Raw genomic sequence first — 14144 nt, forward strand, 5'->3', positions numbered from 1 at the left:
CGGTAATGTGTTTTCCTGAAATATCTTACAGTATTTATTTAAAAAAGAGCATACTAATCAATGATCTTAAACATTTTTATAACTCTATCCTGTTTTTCAAAGCAGCGATATGATACGATTTATAGTGGCATTTGTGGCAATCAGGAATAGTAATTTGCTCCGGACGGTAATAAATTCGGACATTTTAATATAAGGTTTAAAAATCTAATATTCGAATATATTCGAATAATGACAAACGAATATTCGAATATCGTTTCCAGTATTCGTTCCCAACCCTAATATTGAATGAAAACATTTTATGAATTCTGATAAATAATCGTTTTTTAATATGGGAATTGTTTGTTAAGTCCGTTTTATGTTTAAATTTGGACATCTGAATCGTGATTATTCTATAAATCAATCGGTTGGACAGGGTTTCCATAAAGATGCGTTGATATCAACCTTGGTTACTCGTAAGAATAACGGAAAAGACGTATGCATATTTGTCTCCAAATACTTCGTTCTGAGCATAGCCATTGAAGAGTGACCACCGCATGTCAAATAAAATGGGTTAAGCAAATGATTAAATTGGAAACGTCAAACCAATAAACAAAAATAAATAATATGTTTAAAGTTTATTTTTTACAATATGTACATTTTCATTCAGGTTTCGGGATCACATATGTTTTAAAGTAAAAGTGCTTTATTATTATGTCATTTTGTACAAAAGTAGTGCATAGGATATATCCATTGCCGAAGACAATTTCGTTGTTCATTGATATAATAAATACATTTTAATGCAAACGAATTTACAGCGTTAGTCACGCAAACTATAAAAAGTAAAAACTCATAACGCATTCGTTTGAAGCTTTTAAAGCGTTTCGCATAATTATTCATCTTGAAAAGTATATACCATACACTTCATCGTTTTTAACATAAATGTGGATCATCACTTGCATCGTATTTTCAGTCATGTGTGCGCCTAAGTTTAAAATTGATATACTACCAGAATATGGCCTGATCTAAGCAACAATGAGATCATAATAGGAGTAAGACCTTTGAATTATGTTCATTATAATGATGCAGATAACTTTGCAATAAACGAATCCCTTGACAAATAGCAATACTTTATTCAAAAATGTGTTTGTCAATTTTTTTTAAATGTCCACAGTAGCAGTTTAAAGCATACAATATAAAATGTATGCATAGAAAACAAAACGAAATAAAAAGTTTATGATCAAATAATGATTACACGAATTATTAATCGAACAAACATTTGAAGCTATCATAATAACAAATAAACATTATAAATGATAAAAAGTGTGTTTGTAAAATAAATGCACGCACACATATTTGATTTAGTTAAATACCAAATTAATATATTAATTACAAAACAACATTACTTGTGTCTAAACTTAAGAAATAATATAGCGAAATAGCCACATACAATATGTACTATTCTCGAGACTCGTACATCCATACCGTAACTATCAGGAGTAACAACAGACATTGTATGGTTTATGTTCATGCCTGAACAAGCAAACACCGCATCATGTTCGTCAATAATTATATCTTGACCGGAACTAGCAGACGGTACATGACTTCTGACAGGAGCGCAGCATGTAGCCGCTGTTGCGTTGACACTGGCCGCCACGTGCCCACACTCCGCACAACTGGTGCTTATCCTTGCACTCTGGACATGGAAATTATTGTATAAAAATTGTTGCAATAAGGTTATGGTACATATTTCTATTTTACATTTTTTTCAGAGGTTATAATGAACAAAAAAGAGCGTTATCACCCTGTGTGAAAAATAATACAGTAAAAAAGAAAACAGTCATTTGAACTTAAATTTCATACTGCGTCTCATAATCTAGCAGTTGAAATAAATCCTCTAGATGCAACTGCTAGACGCATTGCTGTTAACCTACCGTTGGTCTCGACGGTGCAAGCATTGCATGACTTCTTGCAGATCCTCAGTGCCGTGTTGGGATTGTCCTCACAGAAACCATGGCGCGCCCATGCAGCACAGTGCTTCTCCTGGTCCGCGCACCCACCAGTGTTGCCTAGATAACCGATATACAGTGGATAAATAAACATAACTGAATGTTCGGCCACAACTCGAAAGACTTAACATTTCGATCGCAAGTTTGTTTATTATTAAGACACTATGTACTAACATTGTTTTAACTGAACATTGAAACATTTTCTTACTCAGAAATAACGTCGGTGAAAAAGAGTTGAGACATTAAACATTTCACACGTTATTATATAAATTGAATATTTTTTTATCACGAGAGTAATATTGAAGTGTCAAGTGGGCTATTGGTGCATTAACACTGAAGGAGTTTAATGATAACACAACACATACCCATCTAGTACAAGTGATCATGTGTTACACTTGACTAATGAAAGATTGTACACGAAAACTGTTTTAATACCATAATTTACTAAACGAGTTCAGCATTGTTTATCATGAGACCTTTTGTCAAGCTTTCAAAACACATCACCTTAACGAATTATTTTAGGTGTTGTATTTACTCAAATCATGAGCAGCATATTTGATTTTTGACCTGAAAACTATTAAACGTATATAGGAACTAAAGCTGAAAATAATAACAGTGTATGTGAATCTAAAATCATGATGTTATACTGTAATATATGCCATATCGGTGTTCGTGAAGGGGAGTCACTATCACCATTTGCTTTTGAATGTACGCAAATGGTATAGCAGAATTATATATCTTGCACGGTGGTTATTGTGTTAACTAAGGCATTTTCGAACCTTTTTTGTAATTGAATACTGATGATATTTGCGGAAACTTGATAAAAAATAGCGTTTTGTGTTGAGTAAACTGTTGTTGTAAAAAAGATATTAAGTGTTAAATGACTAAACAAAGCTAATAATTATAACAAAAATTGAATACTTAGAAATAATATCTGTTTACCTCGGAAAATGGTTGCTACTTATTCAGACTTTTGTTAAGAATACAGTGAAATTATTAAATACAGTAACATACATTTAAAGGTATGTATACATTAATGTGTTGTAAAATATCAAGATATATAATTAAAATTGTCGCAATAATAAAGTTATTTCATTCATTTTGCAATTCGAACTATATATAGTTGATAACCTATACATTATATATCTATGATTATTCCTTTATTGAAAGTCGTTAGGCATTCTTCATTATATTGGTATTAATAGTAATTACCTAAAATACTTACCTTCTTCATTACATACATACAAATCATTTTAGGTATTCAGTAAATGTTATTCCTTTATTATAATTTGCAATTCAACGCAACTTTTTGTATCAAAATAGTGTATAATAGTGTGTGGTCTTCTCGGTGTATTGGTATTGTTTATTTCAATCAAATTGCATATTCTTGTTTCATGAAAGTCAGGTATTTTACATATTACTTTATGCCTTTATTGAATCGGTGTTCATTTTAAAGACTATATGCTTCTTAATAAAACTGATTTAAGAATACAGAGGAATAACTCAATTTGCATTATCATTGATGCATAGCATTTTACCCACTTAATTTTGATTTTTTTTGTGCAAAAGTGTTTATGTCAGGCATTTCGATTGCTCCAACTGGTTAATATAACCAATTAAGTATTTCTTTATTCAGCACAAACGTTAACCTCATAGCAATGAGTTCATGTTAGATATGCTTTGAAAACAATGTTGACTTTAAAAGATATTCAAATGTTGGAAGAAATATTGCTTGATTTCGGTTACCATTCCATAAATGTAAGATGTCCATTATTCCCGGAATAAGTTGTTGTTTTTTTATTCGACGCCATTTTTTCATTCGAATCAAAAATGCGTTCAATCGACCAGAATTCCTTCCAAGGAAGGTACATGAGGCTTTTTAGATTGGCTTAAATTTTATGTCGTTAATTATACATTCGTACATTCGTTTTCGCGTTTTGACTTTTCAAGTAGTATACCTTCAGTTTTGTGTTTAGTTAACCGGCTATTAACCCGAATTTATCGATTTTATTGACAATTGGTAACTCTATTGTGATCATCAGCAAGTTTCAATCCGATCTATTAAGTTTCATTTTATTGTTATACATTCATATTGATTGCAAGAACGACGATGCGTTACTTATAAAATATTTAAAATATTTAAAAAAGCTGAAATAGGATATTCGTGTCGTATTCCTCTACTTTTTTTAAGATATTTAAAAGCCTTCATTTATTTTTTGCATATGGGCATTAGTCAATGTTAAATGATTTTATAGTATTTATAAGTCGCTATGGAAACCGAATTTTATTAAGACGTTAAACATCATGTTCTATTTTATCAAAATATTTCATAAAATAAAGAAATACGAGTGCGTCATCTACTTTTAGCAGCTCTGAATAAACGATTTTATCCTGCATTTGTCAAATATTGCAACCAATAAATAACTTTTCAGTAAATTCCAGCTAGTCAAGGCCGACGATGTTTGGTTAAACAATTTCTAAACGTTTAGCTAAAACTTTTTGCTTAAATTGTGTAATCGTTATTTTAAATGATATTGGTGTCCAGTTTTCTATATTTTCCTAACACGTTTTTATAGGGCAATCCAAAAATATATTGTTTTCGGGGAATGCGTTGATTCTCAATTTAAAAAATCTTTAGAAAAAAATAGCAGTAAAATAATAATATATCTCTTAGCTTTTTTGTTTATAGAATTCGACAGTTAACCCGTCAAGCTCAGAACATTTTTTTGTATTTCGTTGATGCGTATACATTCGACAGTAATTGTATTGAAACATGCACTTCGCATGAATATGCATCTTTTTCAATGTCATATGCTGTAAATGTAAACCTCTATAAAGAAGCTAATTAAATAAAATATGAAACCAAGTTTTGTTTTATATCTTGCCAATAAAAACCCGACACTGGCAATTATGCATACATATTAAAGTACCAGTGTGCGTGCTAAATACGTTATTGTTTGATGTGGAAACGGGTTAAATATACGAAATTATGTTCCCTAATGTTGCAATAGTATTATGCAACATGTTCTCTAACAAACCCAAGTGATCTCTTCAATCACCACATAATAGAAACGCAATCCCACACGTGACTCGGTTATGATAACTTTCAGAACGCATTACAACTCGTCCGATTTATCGCCTTATCTAAGGTACATAGTTGTTGATCATATATTCGACTTTACTTCCCCCCCCCCCCAATAAAAATAAATAGAACTACCTGAATCATATACATTTGTAATCATATTTACCACGTGACGTTCGTTTGAACAGCGTTTTAAAGTACGTCATAGTAATCGCATCATTTATAAAAAGGTAAACAAAAAGGCGAAACATACCTCCGTTGTCCGTTTTATCAGGCTTTGATGTTGTTGTCGTCTTCTCTTGAGACTTGCAGGAGCCACACGCGGCCGCACAGTGGACTTTCATCCATTCGTTTAAGTCACAGTGACCATACTTGGCCCACGTATCACACTCCTTGTCGCTACGATGATCGTTTTTGCAAGCACCTTATAACAAATGAATATACAGTGGGGTTAGTGATTTTGTTCCGGGATTAATCTCTTTAAAATCCCTAAAAAATACCCTCATTCAGCCGATTTTTTTGGATTAATCCGTTTTCACCCCGTTTCATCCGAATTCATCTGTATTAAACCTTTTCCAGTGGTTTTTAGGGATAAACTGCGATGAATTAAGCTCTATTGGGGATGAATTCATCGCAAGAGATGAATTAAGCCCTATAAGGGATGAATTCATCGCAATTCAGCGCAAGGGATAGATTCGTCTCTTGAAGGGATATATTAATCTCTACGCATGCGCAGTCGATGTCAGCGGGGAATACGGATGAAAAGGCGGAGTTAATCACTGCCGTAAACGAGTAGGCGGGGCGTAGACAACTATTTTTAGATGAGGATTTAATTTTGTCAGTTTTTTGCACAATACAATTTATTAATTATAAACCAGTGCGCATTAAGGTCTCATTGGCAATCACGCACTTGTATATTTGAATCAAAATTATTTTTTGGCGTACACCCGGGTAGCCGAGGTAAATTAGACCTACTTCAGTTCGAAATTAAATAGTTTCCCATGAAAGAGCACATTATGTAGTCGTGAAGACCAAAGACCTATCTATAGGTCTTTGTGAAGACTCAGCGACGACCTGTTAATAATTTCTGAATTACAAACACACACATATACTACAATGTATAAGCTGCATACAGCATAGTATTTCATAGCCTAAAATACAAGTCATTTGTAAACTTAACAAAGAATTTGTTTGTTTTAACACCGAAGAATCGAAAACGAAACTGTGTGTTTTTTACACGGTACAAATTATACGCAGTGCTGCAACAAATATTCGTGTCATTGCGGCAACCGATATTTCAGTCAAGCGATAAAGATGACGCATCTTATCACTATAATCTTATCTACACATCTGCCGGCATGTGGTGGCACAGGCATACCAGTAAACGCTTAATTAAAAATGGGGACATCCACCTTGCAGAGAATGCTTGTGCGTCTCTATCGCAGATTTAAATTCAAAATGTTTATTGTCTTTCTAATATTATGTGTCCGTAATAAGTAAAAGCAAAATGTGTTTTCTGTTTACAGTTTAATCCAAAAACTATATATTTTATTTGGAAAATTTGATTAAGAAATAGATCAGTTTAGGAATATAGAGAACATCGCCGGGACAGTTAAATAGCAATAAATCATTTTTTGTTCAATATTTAATTTTTTATATTAGTTTCAAATTGATACTCGATTAGGAAACATAATTACAATTTCAGTTTATGGCAAAGGCAGATATGAACTGTTCAATAAAAAGTGTACCACGGCCTGAAATTTTTCAAAGTTTATCTCAATTTAAATGAAGAAGTTCAGCAGATATTCAGTAGAGAAACCTGCATCGGTCTCTTTGTGTTTGAGACTAACAAAGAATGTACAACATAATTATTATTCTCATAAATGCATTGGTATCAACGAGCATTGTATAAAATTATCAAGCAAACCACATTACATTGAAAATTGAATTTCATTTATTTTCGTTGTATATGTAATTAATTTCCATGTATTAACCGTATCGGGTAATTAATACACGCCCCGCCTACCCGTCCCCCGCCCCACCAATATTTTTCCAACGTTCTTGTCAAACAACGTAGTCTGGCATTTTAAAAATACATCTACTGCAATGCATGAGTCGTAATCTGACGTATTTTTTTCTTAAGTTTAATGAGTCAATACTTTCCCATTGTTTGCATTAATTCCGGTTTAATTTTTCAGTATAACATACACTGATTTGCGCTACTTTATTTAATTACAGCACATGATCTTTTGCAAAGAATAAGGTCGACACGTCATAAAATACATTTAATTAATTAAAATATCACTGAAAGGGCTGATACACATTCTATTATCTCGTACATCAGCCACCCCACAACCCATCTTCTTTAAAATCGGTGAATTGATTCAATTGGTCGGCAGGGTTTTTTTACAGCAGTTTTATAATTATACAATTAAATGATTAAGACAACACTTATATTGCACCACATAAAATGCTATAAAACTTTAATATTGAGGTACACATATAAACGTTATTATAGATGGGTAGGTATTTCGTGTCAATCTCTTTCAAGTATGAAAGAGCTGCTGGAAATTTTGAAGTCATGCTATGCTGCTTAAAGTACATTAGATGCATAACTTAATGAAGATTAAGCGAAATAAAACACTGGGTATTTGCCAAGATCCATAAGAGTCAAATATATACGAGACGTAAGAGCGTAATCGTGCGCAGCGAGACTTGCTCATATAGAATTGAACCTCTTATTGCTTTCTTTCGAAACAATTTCATGTCTCCGAACTAATATGCAATATGCCCGGTGTTTTTTTGTGTATGCGGATTAATACTCCGTTTGAGATCCATAATTAATGCACGCGTCAATATTTTCAAAAATTAACACCGGATTAATGCTCACCGACATTTTTCATATAGATTTAATATAAATATTATAGAGCTGAACAAAAAATACATTAAGCCCTGTTTTCCCGGCACACGCGCTGGACATATACCTTTAAAAAACGCTATACCTGTTCCAGTACTTGTGCACTTAATTGATTGTAAACAATGACGGTTGAAATCCGTGCGTGGGAATTTTTCCGGTAACCTAGAGCGACGTCAACGTTCATAACCTGGGACATGATGAAATAAACTTGTACTGAAATGAAATTGCTACTGCGTAAAATTGTTAAAGTTTATTGTTTTCACAATTTACTCGCCATAAATAATCACAGGAGGGAATCCCGTATTATATTGTGTGTTTTTATAGATCCATGGTACTGATGATAACTTTTCCTGATAATATTTTATTAGCTTTCTAAAACAACCGGTGTGTAGTTGATTCGTTAAAAAAATGTTCGAGTTACATGGTTTACAGTAAACGTGTAGTTTTACCGCAAATGAAGTTGCACTCCTTGTTTCTATTATATATATAAGTAAATATATAAATACATATATATATATATATATATATATATATATATATATATATATATATATATATATATATATATATATATCATACGGGATTCTCTCCTGTGTAAGTAATAAATTGCTCACCATTTGCATTTAAATGAAAAATTATTCTCGGTTTGATAAATACGGTTAAAGCCTAGTGTGGTTTTATACATGTTATTTAGAAGAGAGATAATGGTAATAGTTTAGCGCGAGTAATGCACGGGTTTTGTGTTAAAGATTTTGCGCGAAAGCGCACGAGGTTTTCGTTTTGGGGTATATGATTTGCAAATATATTGATTCGCCATTCGATCGTGTATTTCACAGGCATAAGTAGTGGAACAGGAAAACGACAGGGTGATAACCCCGCCTGCCCGCCCTTAATGAACATATACATGTCACAATTATCGGTTACATTACTTTTACGTTTATAATTTTGCAATTATAAAGTCGATATTAAAGCGAGATTATACGATTTTGTCAAATTTTTATGAATTTAAATAAACTGTGTAAAAAAACTTATTATACATATATTTCAATATAAATTAAAATACAAGTTAAGAAGAACATGTGTCGAAAAATGCGAAATAAGCCGGATGTTTAAATCTGAAATCGAAAATGTCTTTACAGTCGAATTCGCCAGCATGTATATCAGGCATGTACGATGTAAATCTAAATTCAGTTTAACTGTTCATTTTAAATTCCTGCAACGATATCTATTCAAACGACACACGAACACTTACACTGATCCAAATAAAAAGACGAATGCTTCGTTTATTGTAGGAAAATATTTACGAAATATCTTCGTCACAATCGGCTCGGGGCGCTAATTTGTCTTTGCTGCATTTAATGAATTTCATCTTCAATGTATAATTTCTCTTGCCTATTATGTGTTAGTTTAACATATTTTTATCAATAAATTACAATTTAACGCATATAAAAATCCTGTAATCTCGCTTTAAGTTTATTTTCAGTTCGGTTGTTTAGTCCATGTAAGATGGGATCTAAACACGAACCGATTTCTTTACTGAGAAGGTCGATGAGTGTATTTTCATTTAAGTCTGAAGCAGCTAAGTTTTCTTGATTATTTTGATTAATCTTTTACTTAATGTTGTGTTTTGATGTGGATTTTTAAGTTTATGTGTTTCATGTTTGAGACTCACACTTCCTGGACATAACTTCCAGCATATTTTTTGAAATCTTGGTAAGTGTAAATGTCAGTGTTATAATTCTTTTGTTTTCTTACGTAATAAACGTTAAACTTAAAAAGATATTCGCTCGGCGACGAGATTTCAATCATCTTATCGTGATACTCTTATCAACAGATGCGTAGACATGAGGTGTCACAGACATAAACACACTTAATCCACATTGAGTACATGGTCTCTCTTTAAGAGTAGTGTATTCAAAATGTTTATTGTCTTGCTTATATTATTTGTACGTAATAAACGAAATTAAAATCAATATATTTGTTTCCTGTTTTTAGAGTTTATTCTAAAATAAACACTTTATTTGGAAAATTTAATAAAGAAATATCACAGTTTAGGAAATAGAGAGAACATCACCAGAACAGTTTAATATAAATTAGTTTATTTTCGGCCATAGCTTTTTATATTACCTCTAAATGTTCCAACATGAAATGATAATTTAGAAATAGTGAAGTTTAAGGCAAAGGCGGATATGTACTTTCAATGAGAAAAATATGCATCGGTAATGAATATCTCCGAGACTGTTCACGTTAAAATAAAAATAAAAATCTTAGTATTGTACATTTTATATTACCTTAAAAATGATAGGTACATCAGAAGTAATTATATGCTTTTAAATAGTCTAACTCGGCCGATAATCTCTCAAAGTATAATACCCGCAAAAATATTAAAATTAAAGTTATAGACTGTATATTTATAATACCCGCAAAAATATTAAAATTAAAGTTATAGACTGTATATTTTGAAATCACTTTTATACTTATGCTTAGTTCATTATTTCCAGACAGAAATAATTAAGTTTACAGCATTGAAAGGTGTACTGTTAAAAATGATTACTCGGCATAAAATAACATTTTGACGTTTCATTACTTATTATTGGTTCAAAGACTCATATGTCTTTCAATCTATTATGTTTTATTTTAAAATCACGTTTAATTTGTCAACGCTGCTATGAATATCAAAACTTTTTCAATTTTAAAATGTTTTCAGTTATATTGACCTTATCGCAACATCCGGGCACTTGCGTCAGTTAGAGTGACATGCCCCTTGACGACGGTGAAAACAAAAGCGCTGTCGCCATTTTATTTGCATTGAAATAGTTAACACTGCTCGCAATTTTCTTAAGTTAAAGCACATCTTCGCGACCATTTTTTAGAATAAAAATACCCAGAAATAGAAATTCTTTCATAATTAATTTAATTTAATGAACGAACACAAATAAGGATGAAAACAAACAACCAATAAATGTTAAATATATGCACCATATAGTATAGCTGATTTGAACCTCTATATTTGTTACCTTATTACCTTGTTACGTATTAAATAAATTCTCATGATAAATGTTATTGTTTTTATTTAATTTCACACCAATTTCAACACTTTGTTTCCGCATGTTAGGCATTTGAATGCCCCTTTCTTCATCACAAACCGATTATCTTGTTATGATCGGATACTGTCCAGACAAAGAAAACACGGTGTCATAAAGCCAGCTGGGGACCTATACTTGGGGCTCTGCATAAACCACATGTGGTCATTAAACATAATTTATGATACCTCTATGTCATCTCTTATTATACTGAGCAGTCATTTAAGCCAAATTTTTAATGCCGAAATAATTGAATATACAGTTGCTTTATAAAACACGTCGACACCTTAAATAAACATTTTATTAAATTAAATGCAATATTTTTCATTTGATTCTTTGCATCAGTCTTAAAATCGTGTAAGCTTTTGTATTCTGGTGTTTAATTGCCCCTTTGTTTTGCATAATCCGATTATCTCGTTTTGATCAAATATTGTCCAAACTTAACTGACAAGAAGGTGTCATAAACCACACTGGGTGGTCCAGACAGTGTCATTTAACACGATAGATGCCACCATGTCTCCTCTTTCTGGTAGTATTAAGCAGTCATTTGGATGAATAATTAACGCCGATGTACTTAACAGTTGCTTAAATTAGATATGTGACATATGGTCAAATATAAAATCATGTCCAATTTGAAATTTACACCCTAAAGATACAAGCCCGATTAATTTATTAAAGTATTTAATAATTATAAAACTTACGTAAAAAAAAGTAATGTATTTAGCGTGTATCAGTTAATTAAAAAGACGTCATTCCGTATTAAGATTTAATGTTACGACAATAAACGATCGACATCATAAAAAAGAAATTACGTTTGACAGCAACGGGGGTAAATAATGTTTGAAAAACAAATATTTATACAGATATATGTGTGTTAATTTTAATATTTGTCACTCGTACTCATTACAATGAACACAACTAAGGCTTTCAGTAAGTCATGTACCAGATGTCCCTACGTATTTTACAGCTTCACATTAGCATGATAAATTGACATAGTAGAAATATAATTATAATGTTCGAAGATGAATGAACCTTGAAAAGAACGACAATACTCATTACATCAACATCTACAAGGATACTCCCATTATTACAGAATAAACGAATTTACCCGGTGTCTCAGTGAGAAAGTTAATCATGAATGTCGCCGTACTCGATCGTCGCCCACTTGGTCGGGTCATTTTTCGAACATCCAGCTTGCAATTTGTACGGACATTCATTAAGTCCAATTAGTTTTATTTTCTGATCATATCGGGCTTTCGAAGTGCAATCTAACCCTTCATAATAGTCAAAAGACATTTTAAACACCAATTACAGGACATTTAATTACCTATCGACTTCCCAATAGGAATGCAATTGACGAAATATCAGCAGAGGTGCTCAATCAGCGTAGTAAATCGACCGTATCTAGGGCATTGTTTTCACCGTCGCTAAGGGACTGCCCCTTTTGTGACGTCATCGCGATAAGGTCAATTATGCGAAGTGATGAAATTTTGTGTATTGGAATCAAACGGGCAGACACGCTGCAGTAGCGAGTGATAACGCCAGATAACAGAGTGAGACTTGCGGCTGCTCGATTGATGTCACGTGATATTGATCTCGATTTCGTTGCGAGAATTCCAGATACTTTCCAATGGTCCGAAAGTTACAGCTCGCGATAATAACTCTGCATTTTCAGCCCAACGCATGCGCAGTCCTAGCAAAAGCTCACATTCTAAACTCCGCCTTTTAACCCGTACGCATGCGCAGAGTGCTAGCATCACTATTCAGCCCTAACAATCCCAAATAATCCGTTTTCAACCAAAAAAATCCCTAAAAACTCCAGAAGGGATTGTTAGGGATTAATCCCTCAAAAAAGGGATTGTTAGAGATTAATCCCCAAAAATATTCATCCCTAAGCAACCCCTTATTTGCGGAACAAAATCCCTAACCCCACTGTATATGAACCGCATGCGGACACTTGTTTTGCAATATGCACGGGACATACATGTGTGTTGATTGTTACTAGATGAGAATGCGTTTAAAATGTCATGAAACGATATACACGTGTGTAACTACTTATAAATTATCCTGCGGTATTCTTACGCGATTCCCGAATTGTATTTGGATTATTTATTATGTCATATAATTTAACGCTTAAATGCAAATTTCGTAAACATTGAAATGTGGAAATTTGTGAAATATTATATATGTATTTAACAATGAAAGCTTATAATCAATTTATATTGTCCACCCCATTTACACTTTCTACATGTCCTACACCGTTTGGGGGTCAATGACTTTTAAACTAGGAACAAACAAAGCTATCGTTAATATTTATTATGCAAGCTTTTTTCTCAATAACGTACCTGGCGTTGTGATGCGCGGTTGTGTTGTTGTCTGCTCATTTTGTCTATCGGTAGTCGAGCCGTCTGGTGTGCATTTCGTGCAAGCCTTTTGGCAGTTCCGGTGCATCCAGACGCTGTTCTTCATGCACTCTTGGTCTCGCGCCCAACCCGTGCATTGAACGTCGTCCCACGTGTTCTTGCACTCTGATAAAAACACATCATGATCAATAACATTACAAGTATTGTGTAAGACTGTCGTCATTGTTACAAATGTATTCATGATGGTTTTGTCCTCTTTTGTTTTCGTATGCCTAGCTTCTTGATAAAATGTTTGCGTTCAACTTGTCCCGTGTGTTTGGAATATTAGTTGTGCGATATGTATAAGAAGTTTGTTTATTGATGAATTGACGGGCTCTAATTTCTTGGGGACATAATGAAAAAATATATTTACGTCATTCTTAAATTACCTATGCGATATACCAAAGAGGTTACATACACGTGACTTATCGTTGGCGGCCTATCTTGGCTGGTACGATAACACATTCAAGTATAGTATGGTATATGTTTAACACTTAGTAATGCTTAATTGAACATAATTGCCGATTGTTTTTTCCCAAATTTTCTGACTTTGCTGACTGTGGATGACATGTTAATAGCTGAATGTGATTGTAATTGTTTGATTTTATGAAAACAGTTATGTCTCTACAGAGCCAGTGGTACACCGTACATATTAATTGCAAAATCCACAGAGCA

The 14144-nt window shown here is 32.8% G+C and overlaps 1 protein-coding gene across 2 annotated transcripts in view; it reads right to left on the reverse strand.

Annotated features, from left to right (window-relative positions):
* Positions 1-599: 599 nt before the first annotated feature.
* LOC127836682 (zinc metalloproteinase nas-15-like) overlaps positions 600-14144 on the reverse strand; it is a 34986-nt gene continuing 21441 nt past the window's right edge. For both annotated transcript variants that reach the window (XM_052363376.1, XM_052363375.1), the window contains 4 exons: positions 13413-13595; positions 5321-5491; positions 1911-2045; positions 600-1672 (listed from right to left, as the gene is read on the reverse strand). In XM_052363376.1, coding sequence (XP_052219336.1) covers positions 1563-1672; positions 1911-2045; positions 5321-5491; positions 13413-13595 — 599 coding nt within the window. In that variant the 3' untranslated portion in view covers positions 600-1562. The remainder of the gene's footprint in view (positions 1673-1910; positions 2046-5320; positions 5492-13412; positions 13596-14144) is intronic.

This window comes from Dreissena polymorpha, chromosome 6 (assembly GCF_020536995.1).
Source record: "Dreissena polymorpha isolate Duluth1 chromosome 6, UMN_Dpol_1.0, whole genome shotgun sequence".
NCBI classification, from domain to species: domain Eukaryota; kingdom Metazoa; phylum Mollusca; class Bivalvia; order Myida; family Dreissenidae; genus Dreissena; species Dreissena polymorpha.